The following is a 24,820-nucleotide window of genomic DNA, read 5'->3' as shown; positions in this document are numbered from 1 at the left end:
TTGCAGCTCTCGTTTTGCTTTTCTGTAGGGGAATGGTTAATTTGGTGCATATAAGTAACTGCTATTTTTACTTTTAACAATAGTGCCCCATAACATAGGATACTATGCCAATTTTTTTTCTGATTTCAATGCTGATAGTGGCTTGTTATTTGTATGTGACAATTTTTTTATAACAAATTACTTAAAATTACTAATCCTGCTAGCCAAGTAAGTGAAACCAGTAATCTGCTTGAAGTAGTAATTCCGCTTTCTATTCTCTTGAATTGTGTGAATTCCACCACCAGTACAAGAAAGCTTTTACAAGGTTTAGAATTAGAGCAGGCAAAGGTATTTTTATGGGAAGAGAGAACAAGTCCCAAAATGGCTATTCTGAAGGAGAATATTCTTCTCCTGAAGATTTATTTCAGGGATTCTTCTCCCTTTTTTACCCTTATTCTTCCACTGGTTATTTTATGCTACGTGCCAAATCAATCATCTCCATGGCTGTGCTCTAAGTTCAAGGGAAGAAACCTTTCATGGACCTTTTGGTCTTTCCTGAAGCCTTTCAGAAACAAGTGAAACAGGCTTGGGAATACATTAAAAAAAAAATAGGGGGAAAAAAGGTAAACTGAGTGTCTTTTGTGAATATTATAATTGTTAATATGCTGAGATGAACATGTCTATTTTAATCAGTAAACCATAGAACATGGGCTCTCTATTGAGTTAATGAAAAAGTTTCTTGAAAGTTTAATAAAGCAATAGCAAAAAATCAAACTATGATTTTTCAATAAATGCCTGTTGCTTTTGAGATTGATATTAGAATGCAATGTTGTGGTTAGGCTTGAGAAAATGTAAGGCATTTTTTAGTTTTCAGTTTATGGTGTTAATATATATTTTCTAATATATCTCTTAATATTATTTCTTAATATATCATTTCTAATGTAAGTATCTTGCAAAATATATGGTCTAAAAAAAGATAAATGTTGTAGTTAAAAGCATTTGTTACAACATTTCTTCACTTTTTTTTTTTTTGAGTTTCAGGATGATGATAGGCAGTATTAAATGTTTCTGGTGCCATGATGTGGTGAAATATATAATGAGAGCCATGTTAAAATCCCAGATATTTCAACATAATTTTGCTTAATACAAATAAGTTCCTGTAATACTTAATTGTCATGTTTTATCATTAAGATTGATGTACAAGCTAACCCTAGACAGAATATCAATAGCACCATTATATGGAATAGACTTTCCATTTTCTGAAGGGTGAAGGTCAAATACTTTACAAAAGAATTTTTCTCTTCCTCAGTGTTAAAATGTTTTTCTGAAATTGCAACCAAAATGTCAAAGTCAAATCAGTAGGCAGAAGCCAGGTCTTTGCCCAGTTAACTACCTTTGCAGTCAATAAAACACCTCAAAACTGCATGCTTTGATTAATGATAATAAACTAGTATTAAAACATGAGGATTCAGACATATTTTGATACCAATGAAAGGCTACTGGTAGAAGACCTCAGTATCAAGCATAAAAAAGAACTGGACATACTGAAAGGAGATCACCGGAAGGAAATTGAAAACATAGTATCTGATTTCAGCAGCACTCAGGCACATCTCCAAGCAAAGATATTCTCCTTAGAAACTGCGTAAGTAATTTAACAATAAACTCTGGCTCATGCTGGCAATGAGTTCTGTTTGTATTTATTATTTTTAGTATGTACGGTTTCTTTACTAATCATAAGTAAAATAAGGATCAAAATAGAAGTGAATAGGTATTGTCTTTGCAAACCAAAACGACCCAGATACATTGCAATAAATTCTGGAAATTGTTTAATCTAAAGTGCTATACATGAAGTTTTACAATGCTAAATTAAAACTTGTGTGTAGCATCTAGAAATTTTATGAAATATAAAATTATCTTTGTCACAGATGATACCAGAGGCCTTGATCTTGTACTTAATTTTGTTTAGCAGAGCAGCATTAAGTAAAAGCTTCTTAACCTCGTTCTCATTTCCTTAAAAATTTCCAAGTTATGCTCATGTAAATAAACACAGTTTGCAGCCCCCTGTGGAGTTGAGAAGTTCTGCAGTGCTTCAGATTGTACAGGAGAGACCCCTCAGAAATAATCCCTTATATATATATATATCCCTCCTCCTTATCTCTTACCACAACTTTGCAGCAGAAGTTCAGAAGAGAGACTTGGTATGTAAACAGGCCTCTAACCTCCAAACCTTACAAATGTAAAGATTTATCTTTTTATTTTAACTCTGAGATAACTAAGATGATAAGAGTGGGGGTGGTCCTCTCAAAGATGTTTATCTACACATTAAAAAAAAAAAAACAACAAAACAAAAAAAGGTGGTTTGTATTCTGTAATACATTTCTCATATGCATCCTGGTTATGGCAGGTGAACTTCATAGCATTCAGTTTCTCAGGCAGCAGAGTTCAGGAACCTGGCTGATGAAATGATGACTGGTGTTCACATGGGTCAATCAAATGTATGTTTCCACACCATATTTAAGAACGTGTAATAAGCATTTGAATCTTTTCCCCTGATTAAGGAATTTTAAAAGCTGAACTCAGACTACAGGTTTTGACTTAGCAGGGTTATTAAAACAGCATGTATATTCAAGCCTGTCTTCATGAAAGTTACAGGAATTGAGTAATTCTGAGGATTCCAAAATTACTGGGTCAGAAAACAGAACAAATAGCTGAATATAGATATGTATAGGTACTGTGACACTGATTTTTTTGTTAGGAAACTAGACTAGCAACATGATGTGCAGGCTTTTTACTATTTTCCACAAGGGACTAGATTTTACACTGGACAGCTGCTGTGGATTAACCCTGGCAAGTTATTTTGGAAATCCAGAAGATTTGTACTTCTACATAAACCATGTACAGATGCCCTTTTTTAAAAAATCCTGTTTTACTGGAAAGGCCTGGCTATGTCCCTGTATTTTAGCTTGGAACATAGGGAAGACTACATCCGAGGCATCTCTTGAACCTAATTGGAGCAAATTTTTTTCTGGTCTGCATTTTCTTTGGTACAGACTTAAAGAATTAGAAGAAAAGTCAAGAAAGTGGGAGTCCAGGCCTGAAGATACACACCTTATAAACTGTCTGCAGGACAAATTAAGCGAGAGAGAAGAGATTATCAAGCAGCTGGTGGTAAGACTGGTTTTTTATATGGACATACGTATTTATATAATCTATTGCAAGGTTCTCTTCAGTGTTTCACACATTGCTTCAGACTGGATTTTTTCTTTCTGTTCTGGAATACTTTGACAAATGTATCTTTCCATATCAGCTTCCAACAAAAAAAAAAAAAAAACAAAAAAAAAAAAAAAAAAAAAAAAAACCAACCACCCATACACATACCTTTGTTTCCCTTCAGGAAGGAAGAAAATGTCAGCATTCACTTTCAGCCAACACTGAATCTTACAGGAATCGGTCATTTTCCTTCAACCCTAATACAGCGTGCCTGACTCCCTCCATGAAGGTAAGATCAGCAATGCAGTTAAAATCACAAATTCTGATAATTTTTATTACTATTTGAATTATACAGCCAATCAGGACAATAAAAGCGCTATCAATTTTTTATGATAATGTTACTCAGTAGAATTCTTTCCAGAGCCAACCTACAGTCAGTTGTTGAGCCTAGGAGAAATTCAGTAGAAGTATATATGCAACGTAAATAACAGGTGTTTAGGCCAATATAAAACACTAGAACTCTGACATCAGTCTTCCACTGGGATAAGCATGGCCATTGCTTGCAGATTTGGGAGTAGCTAATCGGGATATTGCATGCAGGAGGAAAATTATGAATCTATTTGAGTTTCTTGATATTTGCCCTTTGTCATTCCAGCCCCTCTGCATGCTACTGTCTGCAAATAGCCATAGAAAGAAGGGAGGTCAAGTTGGTGGAAAGTACCTTGGTTTGTCTAAAATTTCAGGGTCAAATACACAAGTTGTTTTAATTGGATGACAAAATCCATGGAATTGCAGCATACCCTGAGAACTTAATTTAAATGCCTATAGAAAAAGATAGAAATCTTCCTATTTGGGGGTTCCTCAGAAGGTATCTGGAAATGAAGTATTGTTGAGGTTTTATATTATAAATTGTAAAAAATTTATGTAATGAAGTTTTTTGTTACAATAAAAGCAGAAGAAGAAAACGGTTGAGGTGCCCAGTCGTGTTGTCAGTGTTCCGAATTTAGCTTCCTACGCAAAGAGCTTTTTGAGCTGTGACTTAAAATCAAAAAGAAGTGCTCCTCAAATAACAAAATCTACAAGCTTAGACCGGAGTCCTGGCTGCCTCAGGGTGGGCTCTCCATCAGCACAGTCCTCAGACAGCAGTGCTGCCACAAGGTATTTGTCCATTTTGTATGATGATAAATGAATTCATATTTAGAATCTTGTAGGCAATTCAAACATATTAGACATGTGGAAATACACAACCATGTAAGGTTCCTGCTGTGCAATGAACTCTGTGTATTTGGTTTTCTGCAAATAGATCCAGAACTTTACTGCAAAAGTGGGCTCTAATCCCTGCCCAGCAGACCTTATGCTTGCAACCCCTCCTGGCAGAAAAAAACCAAACCTGAAACCAACCAACCAACCAAAAAACACACACACAGAGACACATGCACACACACGTACACATACACAAATAAAATAAAAATTAAAAAAAAAATAAGAAAAGGAGCTGCAAGTATTTATCTAAGAATGTACTTAATTGTGAACATGGCATCTTTCAGTAAAGTAAAATTCTGGTAAGGATGTGTCTTCCTTATTTTTATTGCCTCATCTTGCACTTACTAGATGTAGATGGCATGTTTTTATTCTAGGAGATATTTGAATGAATCTAGGCTGATCATTTGGCAAAGGTTAAAAACTTGAAAACTTGATTAGCAGATACTTAATGTCTGCTTTTTTTCTCTCTAAGGAGCTTCAATTCTTCAAATTTATGAGTTGTGTAAATGATATTCAATGTTTTATAACATGAACTCTCTCTTCAAGAATTAGTTAAAAATGTATGTAGCTAATATACAGTTAAAAAGTCTCCAAACCTTACCACTGTATTTCGGGACAAAATCCAGCCTTCTTGCCTATCTCCTGGTGGAGATTTAGTTATCCTGTAAATTGTGTGCAAGAGAGTTCTTTTCTTTGGGGGCAGATGGTGCTGACTGCTGACAAAAACCGCCTGGGACCCAGGCTTAGATCCTGCTTGGCAATTCCCACTTAAATATACAAACATGCTGTGTCATGCCAGATGACTGCCAAGGCAAATGGGATTTCTGTTTTAAAGGGAAACAAATGTATAGAGACTGAGAGTCACTAGGCTGCTACTCACTTAATTCTTTTACATCAGTCAATCGTAAGTTACATTCTATTTGCTAGCATTTGTTTAAAAAATCCTGAGTGATGGAAAATCAGGGACTACATAATAGGATTGATTATGAATACCAGGTAGCGTTCAGATAAATCATTCCGTTTCAAATGGGGCTTTTACCAAACATTTTTAATGCATAAATTGTATTTTGTATTTTTAAGAGTGAATTGCAGCTGCCATTCTCTGATTTTCCAGACTTTACATCCTTGAAGCATAATTTTGTTTCATTTTTTTTGGGCTGTCAAGTTAAGAACTATGTTCAAACCTTTCTCCATAGCTGTTAGGCTCTGCTTCATGCTTTTCTTCATGGTACAACCAGTGCTGCTAGTCCAGTTACCTGGCTGGCACAGATCCCACTAAAACTGTAGCTGGCACCTTTTGGCCTCATCCATTCATGTGAGCATAGAACTATTCATGGGATGATGAGTTTTTTCTGGGAAAAGTATTACATAGGTCGGTGATGCTAATGCTTATTTGTTTGCACAGGACACATGGCAATGAACCATCACAAACCAAAGATGACCAAAAACAAGACCCTCAGCATCAAGAATGGTTTACTAAGTTTTTTTCATTTTAAAGCAAACTATTTCTGTACTTCTCAGAATTGCGATAAAAGTAATTCCTGTTTCCTTTTAGGAATGATAATCCAATAGATGATTTAAGGGAAGAAAAAAAAAAAGTAATTTCTAAGTAAAGTTAGGAAATACCTGTACCCTCTTACATCTATGGAGTTACAGGCATGAATTTCAGGAAAATGCATTTTTTTAACAACTTCTGTAAAAAATGAAGAAAAACTTTGGATACAGTTATGCAAAAAGACTTTTTAATCAAGAGACTGTACCACTCCACAATTTCATTAAATATGGAATTTGGACTCTGATACATTCTGTCAATTTGGCACCAGCTGAAAAAAGATCTTCCTTCTGTACATTTATATGCTTGCTTCATCAGCTGTTTAAAGTAAGTTCTGCATATAATAATGTAATTTTAAAAGATTTTAATGCTTTTTGCTAAATGAATTTTAAGCTGTACAGCATGTGGTATACCTTCAAAAATAGCATGTTTATAGCAGGCTGGTTTAGAAATAATTTCTGGTTTGCTTCATAAACTGTTTTGTATACTCAGCATTACTATGTAATATTCCCATTGAATTTCAATATATGTATTAGCCTGATAAATTAGGATGATGTGTAAGTATGAACATTAAAGCTTGTAAATTATCCAATTTCTATGTTTTTTCAAAAGAGTTCTGTGTTATGCTGAAGTAAGTCAGACTTGTACACCGAGTTCCAGAGTGATGGCAGCTGCATCCTTGTACCTTTTAACGCCATAAAAGCAGAGTGGGGGAATGACTAAATTTTTCAGCTCATGCTAATTCATTGCTGGCAAGAAAGAACCCATGAAGTTGACTCTTGGGCAATTAACTCAGTAAGTGTGAAAGGCAGGGAAATGCACAACCAGCAGCCTGCTGTTTAAGACAGGCTAGTTCCTCTTCAATTGCTTTGAATTCCCATTTAGTTTCAGCCATCAGGGCCCAGCTACCTAAAAAAAATTTACATGTACAAAGAGGTGTACCTCGAGTCTAACCTCTTCTTACACTGAAAAGCCAGCAAGAGCACCAAGAGATGCAAGTATTTCACACAAAACAGCCACTGCATCTCACTGGTGGTGCAAATGTGGAAGGAAGGGCAGAACACTTCTACTTGCCAATACTTTTCATCCCAGTTAATCTAGCATTTTTTCCAAAAGGAACTGCTTGGTTGGAAATGTGACTTTGGCAGTAGATTTGGCAAAAAGGCACTTCTGATACTTGCAACCAAGAAAGAGATTAAATAGTGTACAATAACACTATGAGTATCTTGCCATCTGTGAGGATGGAAACGTACAGTGCTGTTGTCATTACTTGCATCCACACTGCCCCAAGAACACTGGAAATTTCAATACACAATTACCAATTCTTATTTGCAGGCTTACAACAATTAATGACTCCACTCTGCCCCCAAAAATGTGTATGTGGAAAAGTGGTTACATGGATTAATTAAATTTGTTGCTTAGTAATACACAGACAGGACTCTTGCCATTTCTACTTCCAAAATCTTTTTAGGCTACATTTAACTTAGTAAGTAGAGCACTGCAATAGAAGGTAATTCTGTATACTGTATAATTCTGGACAGTGGTGATGATCCTACCGCCACAATGAATGATCTGTATTTTGGGGATAGGTATTTTGGAACACCTCTTCAGTAGCTTGTGAGTCAGAAGATCAGTAACATGATGCCTGCATTACAAATCCAACCCTTTTGTTTGTGCTTTTCCATTTCAGTTCATCCTATAAGAACTAAATTTACATATTCCAAGACAGCCTCCATGAGGTGAGCCAGTCCCGTGGAGTGTGACAATTCACTTAAAAAAAACCTGATCTGACCTACATACAGACAATTCTAAGGGTATTTCTGCAGTGGTACTCAAAGACAATGACTGGATCATAAAACATTTAAATATTCCAGTAAAATCAAACACTAATCTTTGCAGGTATTTTGATCATGCCAAAAAGACAGAGAGGAAAGCAAGGGCCACTCTCTCTAGAAGGAACAGGATACATTCTGGGAGAGACACTTCTACCAGAAAACACCCTGAACAACAACTCTGAATACTTTTCATTGAAACGTAAAACCAATCAATACTTCTGTAATAAAAGAAAAGAAGATAATTTATTTGGCTTAACTGTTTTAACTATATTTGTAGTACGTATTACATTATAAAAAAAGCATACAAAGAACACCATTGCTTTTAAAATATTCAGCTGTGTGCAACTGAAGATTATGTTTGCTTCATTGGAGCAGGAATATTGGCAGATGCTTGTTCCAGGTAAGCTAATGGACCTTGAGGTATTTCTGCAGGCTTCTTGTGCTGTACACTGATGTCTTCCAGGACTTGTTGCCAGTGTCGCAGTTTACTTAAATGCTTCTGAATTAATGCTTCTTTTCTCTGCAATTCATTTCTTAATTCTGAAACATCCTATGGATGAAAAGATGGTGTGTTAGTAAATAGACAGTATTCAAAATGGTAACCACCTTGCATAAAGACCATGTAACTTTTTCAGACCTTGAGGTTTCAAGCTGATCTTCCAGTAGAAAAATGGAGTAATGGAAAAGTGTCTAATGATACAGAGGGAGTGATACAGCACTACTGCTGCTCACCTATGCCACATATTTCAGAGATCACCCGTCCCAGCAAAATCTGACTAACTAGTTTGTCTCTTCCAACGAATTATCAGTTGTGTTCCAATACTTCACACAGAAGCAGCTTCTCCAGGTTCATGTTGAGTGTTATGATAACAGTCAAGTTCTACCATCTTAAGGCACAGCATCATGTTGAGAAACCCAAAATTATGAATATGTTGATTAAGGTACATACCTTATCTGATCTAGCACAAGACAGGTAAATTAACATACCTCTTTAATTACTTGTTCTGGTTTCTGGACTGACAGCTGCAGTCTTTTTTGTAGAAAAAAGCATTCGGTTTGTCTTGCAACATCCAGAAACTTTTGAATGCACTGATCAACACCTAAACATATAGTAACAAGATTGAAAGAACAGCTTTCAAAAATAGAAGATTTCAGGCTGGTAATGGTAGTGGTCTGTTAAAAACACTTTTCACAGTACTTTCTAGAATGAAAATTTTCAGAGTATCTAAAATAATGTATTTATAGACCAGCAAGACCCTGTATAAGACACTGCTTGTCAAACGTTTCAAGTTATTTTAGAAGTGCAGGACAACACTTCCTCCCAGATTTTATTTTATTTCTGACAAGAAGTAATAAAATAATTCACGGAACTTGGTTGCATGCCTAAGCAACAGGCTCAGTGCAGAGTTCCAAAATATGCACTTATTGAGGAGAATATCTGCCCTCATATACTACACATTACTGTTTTGGTAATAAAAGCCGTTCCATGCCAGCACATGAATATCCAGAAAGGAGTTTTGAAAAGCATTTATGCCGACTTTCAAACGCCATTTGAGTGAAGTTTCAGAAAATTTTCAGGGACAACTGCACTTCTAAGGAGTAGTCAAGGGCCACTTTTCAAACTCCTGTTCACGCCATTATTTATTCCTCCTCCACAGAGGAGCGTCACTCAAGCCCTAAAGCACCGATGCGCTGCTGAGCTGCCTTGGCCGGGCCTTTCCAATTTCCTGTTACTGTATGAAGATACAGCTTCCGAACGCCCCCCAGCACCTCCCTGCTGCTGGAAAGGCATTCACTGCACGCCGATAGGAGCCCTTCCCACCAGACCCCGGCACTGCTTTCCCTCCTGCCCCTGCTCCCAGCAGCCTTCCAGCGGGAAGGGCTCACCGGTGCGGATCTCCTCCTGGTCGGTGCCGTTCACGTAGTCCTGGCTCACCAGCGAGGCGAAGCAGGCCTGCGGGACAGGGAAGCACTGCGCTCAGCGGCCGCGGGGGCCCGGCGCAGGCAGGGCAGTGCCCGCCCGCGGCCGCCCCCCTCACCTCGAAGGACGCCTCCAGCTCGTCCACCAGAGTGCTGTTGGGGTTGCGCGGCCCCGCGGGCGGCGGGATGAGGCCGGGCGGGCCGGGCGGGCCTGGTGGCGGCGGCCCCGGCGCTTGGGAGCCGAACATCCCGCCCAGCGCGCCCGCCATGGCCGAGCGGGCACCGCGCATGCGCCGGAGCGGGGCGGGCCCGGGGCGGGCAAGCGCTTTGAGTGGGCAGCGCGGGGCCAGGGCTCCTCGGCCTGTACCTGGGCACCGCTGGAGAGCCTGGCACCGTTCCCTTGGCACCTGCCTAGGAGATAGTTTAGTGTATCGATGAGATCCCTTCTTAGACTTCTCCAGACTAAACAGAACCAGATGTTCCAGACCCTCCATCCTCCTCACTGCCCTCTGCTGGACCCTCTCCAGCAGCTCCTTGTCTTGCACTGACGAGCCCAGAACCGGACCGAGCTCACCAGAAGGGCCTCATAGGGCACAGGACGTGGGGGAGGCTCCCCTCGCCCAAGCTGCTGGCCCCAGGAGACCACTGGCCCTTCTGGAACAAGGCAAGTACAGACAGCAAGGCCATCCTCTCCAGAAGGACCTTCCTCCTCCAACCTTTGCCCTGCCTTGTCACAAGTACGAGCCTGGGTAAGCGCCGTTTCAGCATCACTTGTTCCAACAACGGCATTTAACAAAAAATACCCAAAACCCACCCTAAACCAAAATAAACCCCCACCCTATGGATTTGGACCCCCCAAACTGTCAAGAAAACATCACCCCACGTTTTAAGTCTCAGGATGTTTGAAGAGATTCTGGGAATAATGTCCCTGGCTTGGAGTGCAGCCACCTCATAGCAGGAAAGAGGGCAACTACAAGGATGACAAAAACCATGTGAGATGGTCCAGCAAGTCCCCCTAAAAACACACACAAGCACTAACTTGCAGTCTTAGCTTTCTATAAAAATGTTACAATGTCTTCTGGACCTGTTTATAACTTACTCCACAATTCTGTGCTGAAGCCCTACTAATCACACAGCATCATTTCTGCCTCAGTATATACCAAAAGCAGTTTAGATTTTCTAAGGAAAAAATGCCAGAATGATGTTTTTATGAACAACTTTGCAGTTACCGCTGACATCACCTACTGTTTACTCAAACCTGAGGTACATCTATTAGATTGTTTATTCTCTCACTCAAAACTCACATCCAAATAAGGTATTTATTGTTTACAATAATTATGCCCTACTTTACATATAAAATAGGCATCTCAGTAATTTCCATTATCATGTTTTGGTATTAAATATTTCAATTGTTAAAACAGAGTAATTTTTAAGCTGCATAATGTGGTATGGGAAGACAAATCTCAAAAGTGAGATATTCTTACCCAAGTAATAATTTACAATATCCATTTTCAGTTCATTGCCATAGTGAAAATGTGCTTGGGACATTCATTTATGAATGATACATTTTTTTTCCTTAAGGCAGAGAGGATGATTTTAGAACAAGTATTTTTATTTGGCATTGTGACTGTCTTGACTTAATCGAGCCGCGAACTCTACGAGTGTCCTGGTGGGCCGGCCTGCCATGCCCTTCCGGAGATACGGCACCTCATCCTTGTTGGACATCACCCCAGCTATGTCCAAATGAGCCCAGTGAGAGGCTGTCACAAACTCCTTCAGGAATGCAGCAGCTGTGCATGCTCCTCCAGCTCTGTGGGAAACAGAAAGGTGTGTTGTTTCCAAAGCAATTCCAACAGCACACATATTGAACAAATAGGTTGGAAGAAAGGGCCACATGGAAAGCATTGGTTCATCTTACCTGCTGTACTTTCCAATGTTACTCACATCTGCAAGAGGACAGTCTGTGACTTGTTTTGTGTAATGCTCAAAAAGAGGCATCCTCCAAACTCTGTCCCCTGTCAAAATACTGGCCTGAAAAAATAATATTTTGAGCAATTTTTTTTAAAGTGCACTTGTAAGCCCTGTTTCCATGCATGCTTCTTTTCGTTTAGGTTTTATCAGTCTAAAAATCTTCAGCCCAAGATATTAGGTTTTTGGAAATACACTGTTTGCAAAACTAAACAGGCAATCCTGCTTTGTAGGTACTTAATGTTAGCCAAAAGGCAACATCAAAAGACCACATTTTTTATCTGTTTTTCCTTTTCCCTGACAACAGAAATCCTTCCCCTCCGAGGCTTCCTTGATCCATTGCATTTCAGCCACTCACAAGGTCTCTCTGAATCTCTCTCTCCATGTTGTTCAGCAAGATCAATTATCTTTTTAACATGAACTAATTACTGCCAGTGGTCCAGAGTTTATGTATATGCAGTGAGTTATCAGAACATGCAGATCCTTGAGATGTTTGGTGTATGATATTACATCTCACTGAAGAGCTAGAAATTAAGTCAATATTATCTTCAAGTCAATATAGTACTGACATCATTCCTCTAAATTTTCAAAATGTAGTAACATCTTTCAGTAATGTAGTAGCTTTTCAACAAGATATATCACTGAATTATTACTATTATGATTTAACAAAAAAATGAGGTCTACCTCATAGAGGTGAGTCCAAAGCCAAGATGAATTTGTGAACACTCCAGCTGCAGCAGATCCCAATGCAACATCCATAGCACCTAAAGAAACACACCTTCAAGTTTATATGACAAAGCCGAAGGTGGACTATTGCTCTTCCCTGCATCCTGACTCCTCACAGAACTTTCCATTTTTAATTCCCATTATCAGTAACAGGAATTTATCAAAAAAACCTGAAGACTTTAATACACTGACATTTTTGAAACTCTGAACACTTTAAAAACATTCATATATTCTAATAAACACAAGAAATCATAAAAACTATATTCTGCTTCCCATGAAACTAAATTTTCTGATTTCAGATTGATGTTTCTTAGAAATAGTTCTAAAATAATGTATTACACAATAACGGTATCCTCTAAAAAAAACCCTAGTTATTAATATTGTTTTCATGTAGAAAATACAAGTGAAATGGGCTTTTTCCAGTTTACAGACCTTTATAAATTTTGAGCTAAGACTTTCTTTCTCTTTTGTGAATTTCACTTACATAGACTTTTGCACATCATGTGTAAATTTACTTTATTAAGTATTCAATTTATTAAAATAATCTTTATCAAAATATTAAACCATGGGATTAGATATTTATCTATCTGGTGTGCCAGAACTGCTTCTCTCATACCAACACTCAATCCTTAGTGAGATGAAAAAAAAAACAACAAAGAAAGGTTAGCAAAACATGTAAAAAATTTCTGTGGGAGCCCTCCTTTCTGCTTCCAAGGATCTCAGACTGGAATGCTTTTATACAAGCCAACAATGTTAAAATCAGTTTCCCTTCTGTCTGTTGAAAATTTCCACAGATCTGAACTGGTAAAACTGATGGAACATAATTTAAAGCATTAGCAGAGAATCTACAGAAGCATAATTATTTCATTTAGCATATTCATTAAGCAACACAGTGGAGTCCTGCCTGAATTACTCTTCTGTGTTTGCTTTTATTTCAGCTACAGTCACCTCACCCATGACAGCTTGTTAGCGAGTTCATGAGCTGCATACACAATTGCTGGTTTTAAATTTAAATTTACAATTTTATTATTATACAGCTGTAGAGATGAAACAATTAAAACATGTTTCATAATGCCTAAAAGTATGCAAGCTACACAAAAAAAAAAAAGGAGGTACTTCAGTCAAATGAATTCTTGGGGAATGATGATGACTCCTGTCATCATGGAGCCTGAGCTAGCTCAGAACTGGCACTGGGCGAGGTCAGAGCTCAGGCACTCAGCAAGCTGTTCAGGCACCTGTCTGGGCTTGAGTGGACTGGGCAGGACCTCTGCATCTCACAGGCCTGGGAGCTGACAGGGTTCAGCTCAGGGATGGGAGAAGCACAGGGAAACACTGAAGTCTGCACAGGCTTTGCTGCTCTTGGTTCCAGCTGGGCTGAGCCAGCCCAGCTGCATCTCCAGAGCTGAGCATGTCCCCTCCCCACTCCAGAGACACACGAGCTGTGCCTGCTGTTACCCTGAAAGATGTAAAATCATCTCAGTTGTCTTTGAATTAAGGTTGGGTTTATATACACAGCATGACTAATTTACAGTCAAACTAATGAGTAACATAAAACTGACTTCAAAATGAGCAGGGAAGGGACACTGCTTACCTGTTAATGTTGCAGCATTCACAATAGCCCTTGCATTAAAATTGTGGGCATAACAGAGAGCATCAGCTAACAGCAGTCTTCCTTCTGCATCTGTGTTATCTACCTTCAAAGGCAAAATCAGTAAAAAAAACAGATGAAGTACTGTAAATGTCTCTTTCACTGATGTATTTCTCACATGTCTTAAATAGCTGTTGGATAGAGGCCCTAGAAACTTCAGGTAATGAAAATTTACTCAAACTACACTGATAAAAAGAAAGAAAAAATATAGTATTGATATACAGTTATGTTTATAAAATAAAACTGTATCTGTAACTGAGGTAAGTCATCTTTCAGCACTACAGCCTCCTCTGCATGCTGGGTCTCTGTACTGCTGGCTCCTCAGAAGGGCCTGGAGACTGGAGAGGTGTCTCAGGGGAGCACACAGGCTGCACCATAAGCTTGGAGCTACCAGCACTTTCTTGCAGAATTCTTCTTGGTGGGGGAATACATGCCCAGTCTTTTTCCCTCAAAGCAGAGGGTGACTGAAGTCAGTTTTCAGAGATGAATGTCAAAGAAATGGAAGGTTCAGCAAGTCAAACGTGGCAGAATCACAGAAATTCAGACAAAAACAAAGCCATCTACTTCTGCATTAAATCAGTGATCTACAGCACAATGACTTCCAGTACAATTTAATCTATTAGATGAGTAATGGAACCATTTATAATAAATATGAAATGTATCTTGGGTACTGATTTGGCAAGCTCCTTTGAACCAAGAGCCCCTATGACTCACAATTCTGATTGTACTGAGCATTCTGGCAGTGTAAAGACCTTGGTTACATCAGCAGGAAATTGATGTCTTACTTTCATGTCTTACTACAGAGAGCAAGGAATTGTCCTGAAGGGTCTGCTAGAAGCAATTAATGTTATTTGTTTGGACTTAGAGGCTGTACTTATGAGCATTGTAACAACCTCTTGTGCCAAAAAAGCTTTTCTAGCATGCTCAAAAAATGACCTTACTTTGCAGCTTTTCCTAGCAATTTATAAAACACGTCCCATCTCTTCAATCTGTATTTGAAAAACTCCTATGACAGCAACTTCTAGTTAGTAGCATGCTTCTTACAATTTTGAAAACAGCACATTTGCACTGCTTATCTTTAAGGGCTTTTTTTCAAATGTACTCTGACTGCAGTCAACTTGGTTGATTAAACCACTTCACCAAAACTACTCAAAATCCAAGTTTCACATGCATACCTGTATTGTTTTTCCATTCTTAGCTCTAACTACATCCCCAGGCTTGGTTGCCTTACCACTGGGCATATTTTCACAGAGGGGTGCCAAACCTCAGAGACAAAAGGAAAAGTGAATTATTAGTTTTCCTCTCAGAAAAACTGTAGAAAAAAACCCCACTTAGATAAACTCCAAACATCTCCTTAAGGAAACAGTGCAAATGTTAATTTTGAAATTAAGCTCAAAATCCAAATTTTCCCAGTCAATGAAAGACACATGGTCCAGTTTTCAATTAGGGAAACTCCCCCTGCATGATGCACTACCAGGCTCTCTAACCAACACTATTTTACCACTAGGGTTTTCTTCGACTTTTTTCCCCAGACAAGTGATATCAGAGGAGCAGTAAGTATTATTTTATGTCTCCCATATATAATTATTCACATGTAAAGGAACTTCCTTCTTTCTGAAATTAAAAACTTCTCAAATAAACACTCTGAGCCATTCAAGTTTTGCTCATCATAGAGTGGTCCAAGGACTTGTCACATAATTCCAGCCATACTAAGAAATGTGCAAAAAACAGGCTCAGTCTCAAAACTGCAACTGTGACTGGGATCATGGAAAGAAAGGCACTTCACCACTCCTAGGGAAAACCTGCACCTGGCACAAGGTGCACAAGTGGAGCACCACTTTTCAGTGGCACGATGTGCAGATTGCCAGCCCTCCCCACTGCACTCTCCGGTGAGGAACGCCAGGAAGATGTGTGGGCATCGCTGCCCTCTCCTGGTTGAAGCACAGAAGTGACTAAAGTACCAGTTAACTCAAAGTCGAGCTTCTCTAACTAAAACTTATCCTAGACCACGTTCCATGTCACTGCCAACTGGTCTTGCCACAGTGTCCGAATCAGCTCATTTAATTTCACCTCTGCAGAAAAAATAAACTTTTTTCAGAAAAAAAAAAAAAAAAGATTGCACATACATAACAGTATCAGCAGACTGGTTTGGTTTGTTTTAGTTTTCTGCTGAGATATTCACCTAAGGGAACTAGAGCTGATCCCTCTTCCTGCTCAGCTGTGGCACACACTCATGGAGGGAGCTCAGCACTCCTGACTCCTTTTCATTCTAACTGCTTATACAGAAATGCCCATTCCTTCTTGTAATATAGGTTCGGGACTTTTCAAAGACTCACTGAAAGTATCTTTACTGACAAACATTTCCCACTTAAAATGTAAATATCATACCTTAAAAGTCTTGATTTGGTGTTCAATACTTTATTCAAGTAAAGAATAGTAATTTTCTGACATGCAAGTAAAAATGGAAGAGAGGTTGAGCAAGGGAATGAGAGAAGTATACAAGAGTCCATGATGTTTGTACATGGCTGTTAACATTGCTAATACTAGAAAAATACTCTCTCACAAAACCCTCTAAAACTAAGATTTTTTGATTCTCCACACAAAAACACTTACCAATTATGTTCAAAGGTAGCTTTAGAGCTGCTGCTGTCACAATGGCTGAACAGACAGTTGCTGCCCCTCCCATATCTGCTCTCATTGCATCCATACCCGATGACGGCTTCAGTGAAATGCCACCGCTGCAACAAACAGCTCAAGGTCACATACACTGATGATGTTCTGTCCATCAGTATATGTTAACACTAAATATCAGTGAATGCTAGACCTGGTGCTCCAAATACTTCTGCACCCCTAGTACTGAAACCAAGGTATCTGGGTTTTCATTTCAGATAAAATATTACTTCCTCATAATTAGGAGACCACAAAAATCCAGGTAAAGTGCAGTGGAGTAACTCATTGGTCTTCATAATAGCAGTGCACAAAGCAAACAAAATAGCACACTTGATAAAAATCAGCATATGGATGGGGAACTGACTGATAAAGTCTTCAGTAGTATGTGACATGGAAGGTAGTTATAAGGATCTGCTGCAAAGAATGAATTATTTTCTATTTCCTTAAGCATCATCTAGATGTCCAGTGACATACTGCAATTCTAAACATGCAAATTCTTCATCCACAGGTTTGTTCAGGACAAGAAAAGAAAGAGCACCATCTTTATTTTCTTTCCCTCTGAATTTCCTTCTTCCCCTTACAAGATGATGGCATATTAATTCCTATTAATTACTTTGGACAAGTGATGTTGTCTCATTGCCAGAAAAGGCAGCACAAGCTACTATATAACGCCAGTTCAGCAGAATGGCATTGGAAGACGTGCTGAGCAAAGAAAAAGCATCTCCCTGTTGAACACAAACAGCAGGCAAGCATTTTCTCCCCCTAGTAATTAAAATATTGGCATACAAGCATACATACCTGTCAAATGTAACTCCTTTTCCTACAAACACCAACGGGGAGTCATCTGTATTGGCAGCCCCTAAATAGTGAATCTCCAGAAAGATGGGAGGTTCAGCTGAACCCTTAGCTACACTCAGGAATGCTCCCATCTCTTGTGTTGTTATCCAAGACTCGGGTCTGGAATAGAAACACATATTAGTTTTGTTTTTTATTTTTTCAACTGGACACTTTGACCAAGGTGATTTTTTTCAAGAGATCATGATTCTTGAAGGTTTGTACACAAACCATTTCATTTTAGTTAGTTATTTTGGAAACTGCAGTTTAAATCCAACCACTACTACCTTTTTTTGGTGAAACATTAAAATACTTCCTCAAAGTTGCTCTTTGATTTGTTTTGTCTTGTTTAAAAAAGCCCAACAAAACAACAGCTTGTCTACAGTTTCTGCATCAGAAGCACTGATCTTTCACTTACCTATGAGGCTGTAGATGCTAAAGGTATGTGAAGTAACAATATTGCAGCAGGTTATATTTAGCTTTCTGCTAGCAAGATTTCCCCCAGTCTTTTGCTTGTCAACAAAACAGCCTCCGACACTTGCACAACCAGTAATGCCCGTTTCCACTATAGAGCAGAAATTCAGAAAAAAGGTTCAGGGGCTAGAAGCACCAGCTGTGCAAATTCACTTGTAAGGGCTTTTATGGCTCCATCTCAGATTTTTAAAAACTATTTAAAAAATCCCAACAGGAACAGCAATAAATAGATGATGTTTTATTACCACATCCACACAAAAAAAGCAAAGGTATGTAAAAAACCCACTTGGGAAAAAAACAAAAGGTACTTAATATTAGACCTCTATTCACTGAGGCTTCTTTTCACAGCACTAATGTGTTAATTAAGCAGTAATTGACTGCATGACTAATTGACAGATAATGATTTTACTGCATCACAGTATCTTGCTTCCTTTGCAAACTAGCAGCTCACTTAATCCTTGACAACAGCCTGCAGTCTGGGCACCCCTCACACCTTCTCCCCAATTACTTCCCCTGCTTGTTTCATCTGAAGTAGTAAAGGGAAAATGAGATTTGAATAACTTCAGATTTGAATAACCTGGAAGATACCTTATCTTACTGTTATGGTCCTCTACCCTACAGGGGAATCATTTCCATGGAATTTACCTTATGTGGACCTTTACATTGCTGAAACTTCTGAGCTTCTGTTCAATATGTTCAGCAAATTTGATTGGAGTTATGTAATTAGCTGGAGCCTCCATAAGGTACCGGGCGAGGTTCTGCCCCTCAGCATAGATAACACCTTTTTGCCAGGCTTCACTTTCAGCACTAAACAACAATACACAATAATCAGGATTATAGACATTTGCAAAAGTAAGATGTTGTCAGCAACCATTTACTCTCTTTCTTAAAATGCAGTATTATTAATTTGGAGCAATTAAGAATATCAGAGTTATCTTACTACAAGGATTCTAGTCTAGTAACTCATCTCTTCTTTTACTCAGTGAAAAATACTTCAGAGAAAGCAAGGAGAATCCAAGAGTAGACAGATGTAAAATTATCCATCTAATTCATTAGGTCTTATCCTAATCCTTACTAATCAAAGATTGGCTTAAATCCTTAAACACAAGGTTTAATACCCCTTTTGAAGTTTGTAATCAACTTTTAACAACCTTCAAAGTTTTTATTTACCATATAAAGTCTCCAATTCTGTTTTTCCCTTTACTGAAATATGATTATGCAGTAAAAGTGGAATTTGGATCTCATTTCCCAGTGCACTCAAGGCAGCACTTCACTAACAAATGACAGAGCAAACATTCATAGAGCTGCCTGTGTAGGAAATGGGCAAGTCTCTCGGGTTACTTTGCCAGATAGCCAGTACAAAACCTTTCATTTTACTGAGACAACTTACTTCCTTTGTTATCACAAAGCAAGGCATTGAACAGGACTTTGCCTCTAAAAAGAGCAGGGCAATGATAAAAGAATGCAGGAAGAATACAGAAATATTGCCTGGATATGGAAGGATGTAATTAAGAAACCAAATGTCAGCTGACACTGAAACTGGCAAGATATGGGAAAGGTACCTAGAGGACTTCAACAGGTCAGGACTTCAACCATCAGCAAAAGGCAGGGCAGGAATAACACTGTTCACTTACAAAATGGTGCAGGCAACCTACTGAACACTGAGAAAACTGAAGTTCTCAATGCTGGCTTTGCATCAGCTTTCATAATTATAAAGATCTACTTCCAAATTCCCCAGTTCTTTGTGCTGAGCAACAGTTTGAGGAAGAAGGGCACTCCTCATGACAGGAAGAGAGACCTAGGACTTAGCTTAAGGATGATGGACCTACACAAGTCCTTGGTAGCAGGCAGCACATATCTGAGGATTCTGAGGGAACTGGCTGGCATCACTGCAATCCTAGGCTCTTTCAGTTTGAAAGGTGTAACTGAATGGGATCCCTGATGACTGAAAAGGACAAATACACATCTTTAAAAATGCTAAGGAGGATATAGGGAACTACAAGCCAGTCATCCTAGACTAATTCCTTAGAAGCGTGCAGAGAAAGTAATTCTGAAAGCCATTTCTAGGTGTATGAAGGACAAGATGGTCACTGGGAACCATCATTTTAGATTTGGGACAAATTCCTGACCAACTTAACTGAATTCTGTGATGAGAGGGTTTGTCACAGAGGACCACAGCAGATGGAGATCCTGATTCTCCAAAGGATTTATCCATTTATGGAGTTTGAAATACCTCTTCTCCACAATTCTGGCACACAATACCAACAGAAGTCCTAGTATATCACAACTTCTTTTCAAGTAGCTTTTGCTTTTTTTATCCTGGTCCTTCTTTTTTGTGAAGCAGCATTTATTTACCCTTAACCTCTAAATATGGCATCAAAACACATGGAACAAACACTATAAATATATCTGAGATGAAAAATACTTCAGGAAATTCAAATGAGTAGGAGTTAAGAGTATTGTAGCTAGCCCTATTCCTTCAGTTTTGTTTTTCTCATGTGCAAGCATGCCATGCACACAGTTTTATAAATAAGCAAACAGATGAATAAATAGCAAGCTTTCCTTTGCCATCACCTTCCGTGAAGCTGAGGAGTAACTACAGGCTTCTTTTTTTTCTTCAGCTCATTATATTCATGCAATCCAAGGACAGCACCTTCTGCAGCTGCTTGTGCATCTCCACAAGGGTCTACTTCCACACAGGGGATCTCCAGGTCCTGGATCTGCCTGCAGCCAACTGAAAAATACAGCATAGAACTGAAGACCAACTATTACACAGAACAGCAAAACAGGAGTCTGAGGTGATCAATGGGACATTGCAAGGAAAAAATTATTTTAACTCAAGATATCTGAGTTTATAAATAAGTCAATCAAAGAGATCATGCAGTAGAAGAATTAAAAGTGCTAATGACCATATACTGGCAAATTTTTACTAAAAATATCAGTTGAGGCATTATAATTATTAAAATGCTTTGCAAGAATAAAAAAGGAAAGATCACAGTTGTTCTCCTTAAAGCTCATTATATAGCAAAGCAAGGCTCTATTATTCTGGAATGCTATGAGTTATGACTATCTACAGGTATCAGAAATTTGTCATAATTTAGTTTTTTGCCACGAATATGACTGTTCTATCTTCCAGACTTGTTTATATACATTTTTATAAACAATGTATCCCATAAATTCTATTTTGTTCCCAAATAATTTAATAATGTTTTATGTTAGCTACAAAGTTAATTAACAATGTTAATGGCAGGTACAGGCTGGCATTTTGGACATAGAGCTGTCATGCAATCACAGACTATAAAGTCTTCGGTGAGAACTCTTAATTCTTATTTACACACTTAGATGCAGCAGTCATCCTTGATTAAGATAAATACGCCTTATTCTGTCTTCAACAGAATGAAGAATCATGGTACTGAATCATGGTACTGATGTTGACATTAGTTTATAACACAAATATCTCAGTTACGAAATAAGTGGCAGAAGTAAATATATCTGCATACTTAAGTACAGAGTGACCATAAAGCAAATTGGTGATGCTCCCTGGCTCTAAAATACTAATTAGACAAGTCCCTTCTCAATATCACACTGTTTAGGAAAGTTATTTGATTTAAATAACTGCAGTTACCTGTTCAGATTTGATTTACATTCTTGATAAGTCCTTGCTCACTAAGGAAAAATTTACATGAGTATCAGTGACAAGTAAATGTATTTACCAAACCATGCAGTAAGTTGCACATTTCAAAACAAAGGCATACCTAGGCTTGGTCTTAAAAAATGGAACATGCTGCAGAACTGCAATTGCTTTACAGATAAAATGCTTAAAAAATTTAAAAAATAGTTAACCTGCAACAGCTGTACGAATATTTTCTTTGCCTTCATTCCAGTTTTCTTGTTCATTTATTCCAGCATTCTTCTTACCCAAGCCAACTACCACCACACTTGGAAAGTCCTAGATGAAGCCAACACACAAATGGATTCACTTTCCTCATTGTTACAGCCACAGCAGAGTTGTTAAAAAGATTTACTTTCCAAATCAAATGAAGCACAGCATTTAAATACATGCAGTACCTTTTCTATGTCAGGTACTTTTCATTAAGAATGCCTGCATGGTGCTGCTGTCCTGTGCTCCCCATCATTTGCCACAGGCATGCAGTCAGTTATTCTGTTGTCCAGTTAATAATCATGTGCATTGCACACAGCAGACAAGCCTTTATGCTCAACACATGAAAATCTGATACTCCCAAGGGCAAGCCCAAGAGTCTTTGGAAAGCAGATCCAGCTTTCAAGATGTAAGAAAGGTCAGAACTTATCTGAAAAATTGTAACCTTTTTTGGCACAGTATTATGTTCAAGAAAATAAAATCACTTCAAAAGCTCAATGTGTTAGCTCATCTCAGGAGCTCTGCTGGCAGGATTAGCCAGGTAGCAACCCAAAGCTGCACAGTGGTACACCTCTTCAGAAGCCAGGAAAACAATACAGCACAGCACACTATATGCCTGCCTCATAAGCTGCATGCAAGTGGAATAAAAAAGAAGCAGTGAAGATTAAAGGAGCCTTTTAAGAGTGAAGTCAAATTTGTATAAACCTCAAAGCTATGTATGTGAACATATACAATGTTCCTATAGCTCTTAAGACAAAATTAAGTTAGTCTTAAGTTTTCCCTTCCATCTTTGTCAGCTTCTAACAATCAGCTTTCATACTGCTACACTCTAATAAAGTCTTTTAGTCCACAAAATGCTGAAACTTGTGTTAGCTTTCCAGAAAATCAGTGATACCAGTTAACATTCTCCTGTCTTTTGCAGAGATTTGTTACTCACTTCAGAGCCCATCCTGTATGCAGAACTGGGATAATGGGACCTTCAGTGCACTCAACTTCCATGAAATTTCTGAGAGCCTTTTTACCAAGTCCAGTGTCACCTGCATGGGGTGTCCGCACAGGAATTTATACATGGTAGGCAATTCTCACTACAAATGGATTTATTTCAGATTATTTAAATAGCCTTAATGTAAGATTCAGTTACTTAGACAGGAATACCTAGTATCACATTGCATGCCTGCCTAGGCCTTAGCTAGGACTCCAAGAAAGCACAAATCCTTCCATATACGTCAGCTAATTGCACATACGTGCGTTAGGTCTATCCTGGCTTCTCAAATGGCACCAAAAGCCTGACTTTGAGTGGATGAATCCTCATCTCATACCTTTGTGATCTATCATGGCTGTGCAGACAAAAGTCCTGTTTGAAGAACAGTCCCAAACAGTCTTGTTTTCAGAAGTTTCAAGCACCTGAAGTCTATGAAGGGACTGCCTTGTGTTAGAATAGTCAGGTCTGGAAGGTCTTTGCATCTATCAGTAACTCCTCTCACACTCACCCCTCCTGGACACAGGAGGCACAGAAGTCAGATCCAAAACTGCCATGCTTTAGCTCATTCAGGAGGAGCTATTCAGAGTACAGCACTTTTGCAGCAGACTTGTTCACATCCTCTCCATTTGCAGCACAGGGCAGGGAGTACAGGACTGTGCAAAAGGCTGTGCACACATGGGCAGTGCAGAACAGGAGTTGAAATGGTCAAGAAGAGGGAAGAAGAGCAGGCCATTTGTAAAGCACAGCAGTGAATGCAGTGTAAAATCAGGCAGAACAAACTTCACACATCAACCAACTAGCACACAAAACCACGAAGTTCATACCTGATGCAAACCATGAAATATACGTGTCTTGCCTTTCTTCAAAGGCGGCCCACATCTAGGACACAAAGAGATTCTTTCAGTACAGAAGGCCTTACTTGCGATACACGTAGTTACAGCACCACATTTACTCCATGACCACACAGTGTGCCACACATGCACTAGGATACTTGGCTCTGTGCTGATTCAGAAGAGAGGACAGGTCCCATGAAATTTTTGCATGTTTGCTCAGTGGTTGGCTTTATCATGGCAGTTCCCCTCCCAACTGTCAAAGCAAATACCAGCCTGAGAGTGATATGGACACAGACAGTAATAATGAAAAAAGAGATAATTTCTACTGGTATTTGTAGGTACTTCAGTCCATTTCAGAAGTTTATCACACACTTACAGGGACAGAAGTGCTCTCAGCTTTCCAGACACAAGCTGATCAAAAGCATCTCCTGCACTAGTGAACTGGGCAGCACCATCATCCTTTTCACTAGAGTAGACTCCCAGAACAAGACCCTAAAAAAGGGTTAATATAAAAACGAAATTTAGAGACCTATCAGAGAGGCAGCGAGCACACTATTCAAAACTACTGCTACATTTGTACTTATCTGTTTTTGAATTTATCTAACTTGATGCACAGAGTAACACTTCAGTAAACCAGGATCAACTACTACAACTACATTAAAGTATGAAAAAGAAATCAGATACATCACTGAACTTACAACAGTTTTAGCGATCACATAAAGACAAAAACTCTTTCAATCAGTAATTTTAAGTACAAAAGAGCTTCTCCCCGCCAGTGCAGACCTCCAGCCTTGTTACACCCTGGAGGAGCAGAGAGAGCCGCCCCACCCCTGGCTCAGCTCTGGGGGCACAGGGGGGCTCAGCCGAGCGCGGCGGGCCCGAGCGCAGGAAGGGACAGGGCACCCGGCCCGGCTCCCCCTCACCTTGCCGGCCGGGCCGCGGCTGTATCCCCGCGCCGAGGGGCCCTGCCAGCAGCTGCAGGCTCGGGGCACGTCCCGGGCCAGGCGGCGGGCAGCCACGCTCCGCACGCAGGGCGGCAGCAGCAT

The 24,820-nt window shown here is 39.1% G+C and overlaps 3 protein-coding genes across 3 annotated transcripts in view; 1 reads left to right on the top strand and 2 right to left on the bottom strand.

Annotated features, from left to right (window-relative positions):
* The window catches only part of FAM184B (family with sequence similarity 184 member B), a gene marked incomplete at its 5' end in the record, with an annotated part of 35,691 nt that extends 28,052 nt beyond the window's left edge, over positions 1–7,639 (top strand). Inside the window, 5 exons of the mRNA XM_083861638.1 lie at positions 1,475–1,621; positions 3,030–3,147; positions 3,374–3,478; positions 4,145–4,347; positions 5,858–7,639. Of these exons, the coding sequence (XP_083717764.1) occupies positions 1,475–1,621; positions 3,030–3,147; positions 3,374–3,478; positions 4,145–4,347; positions 5,858–5,948 (664 nt within the window). The 3' untranslated portion in view covers positions 5,949–7,639. The remainder of the gene's footprint in view (positions 1–1,474; positions 1,622–3,029; positions 3,148–3,373; positions 3,479–4,144; positions 4,348–5,857) is intronic.
* A 416-nt stretch (positions 7,640–8,055) lies between these two features.
* MED28 (mediator complex subunit 28) lies at positions 8,056–10,028 on the bottom strand (the record flags this gene model as incomplete). The annotated part of the gene is made up of 4 exons (XM_083862535.1): positions 8,056–8,389; positions 8,827–8,939; positions 9,727–9,793; positions 9,879–10,028. 4 exons carry the CDS (start codon positions 10,026–10,028, stop codon positions 8,192–8,194), a joined length of 528 nt encoding a protein of 175 aa, XP_083718661.1. The 3' UTR covers positions 8,056–8,191.
* Positions 10,029–11,065: 1,037 nt separating this feature from the next.
* Positions 11,066–24,820, bottom strand: LAP3 (leucine aminopeptidase 3; the record flags this gene model as incomplete). The annotated part of the gene is made up of 13 exons (XM_083862363.1): positions 11,066–11,569; positions 11,678–11,790; positions 12,412–12,491; positions 14,045–14,147; positions 15,277–15,365; positions 16,715–16,839; positions 17,570–17,728; positions 18,725–18,886; positions 20,654–20,813; positions 21,923–22,028; positions 23,766–23,820; positions 24,151–24,266; positions 24,698–24,820. The coding sequence occupies 13 exons, from the start codon at positions 24,818–24,820 to the stop codon at positions 11,371–11,373; spliced, it is 1,590 nt and encodes a 529-aa protein (XP_083718489.1). The 3' UTR covers positions 11,066–11,370.

This window comes from Zosterops lateralis, assembly GCF_965231275.1.
Source record: "Zosterops lateralis genome assembly, chromosome: 5".
In the NCBI taxonomy this organism is placed as follows: domain Eukaryota; kingdom Metazoa; phylum Chordata; class Aves; order Passeriformes; family Zosteropidae; genus Zosterops; species Zosterops lateralis.
This window is presented reverse-complemented; position numbering and strand designations above follow the sequence as displayed.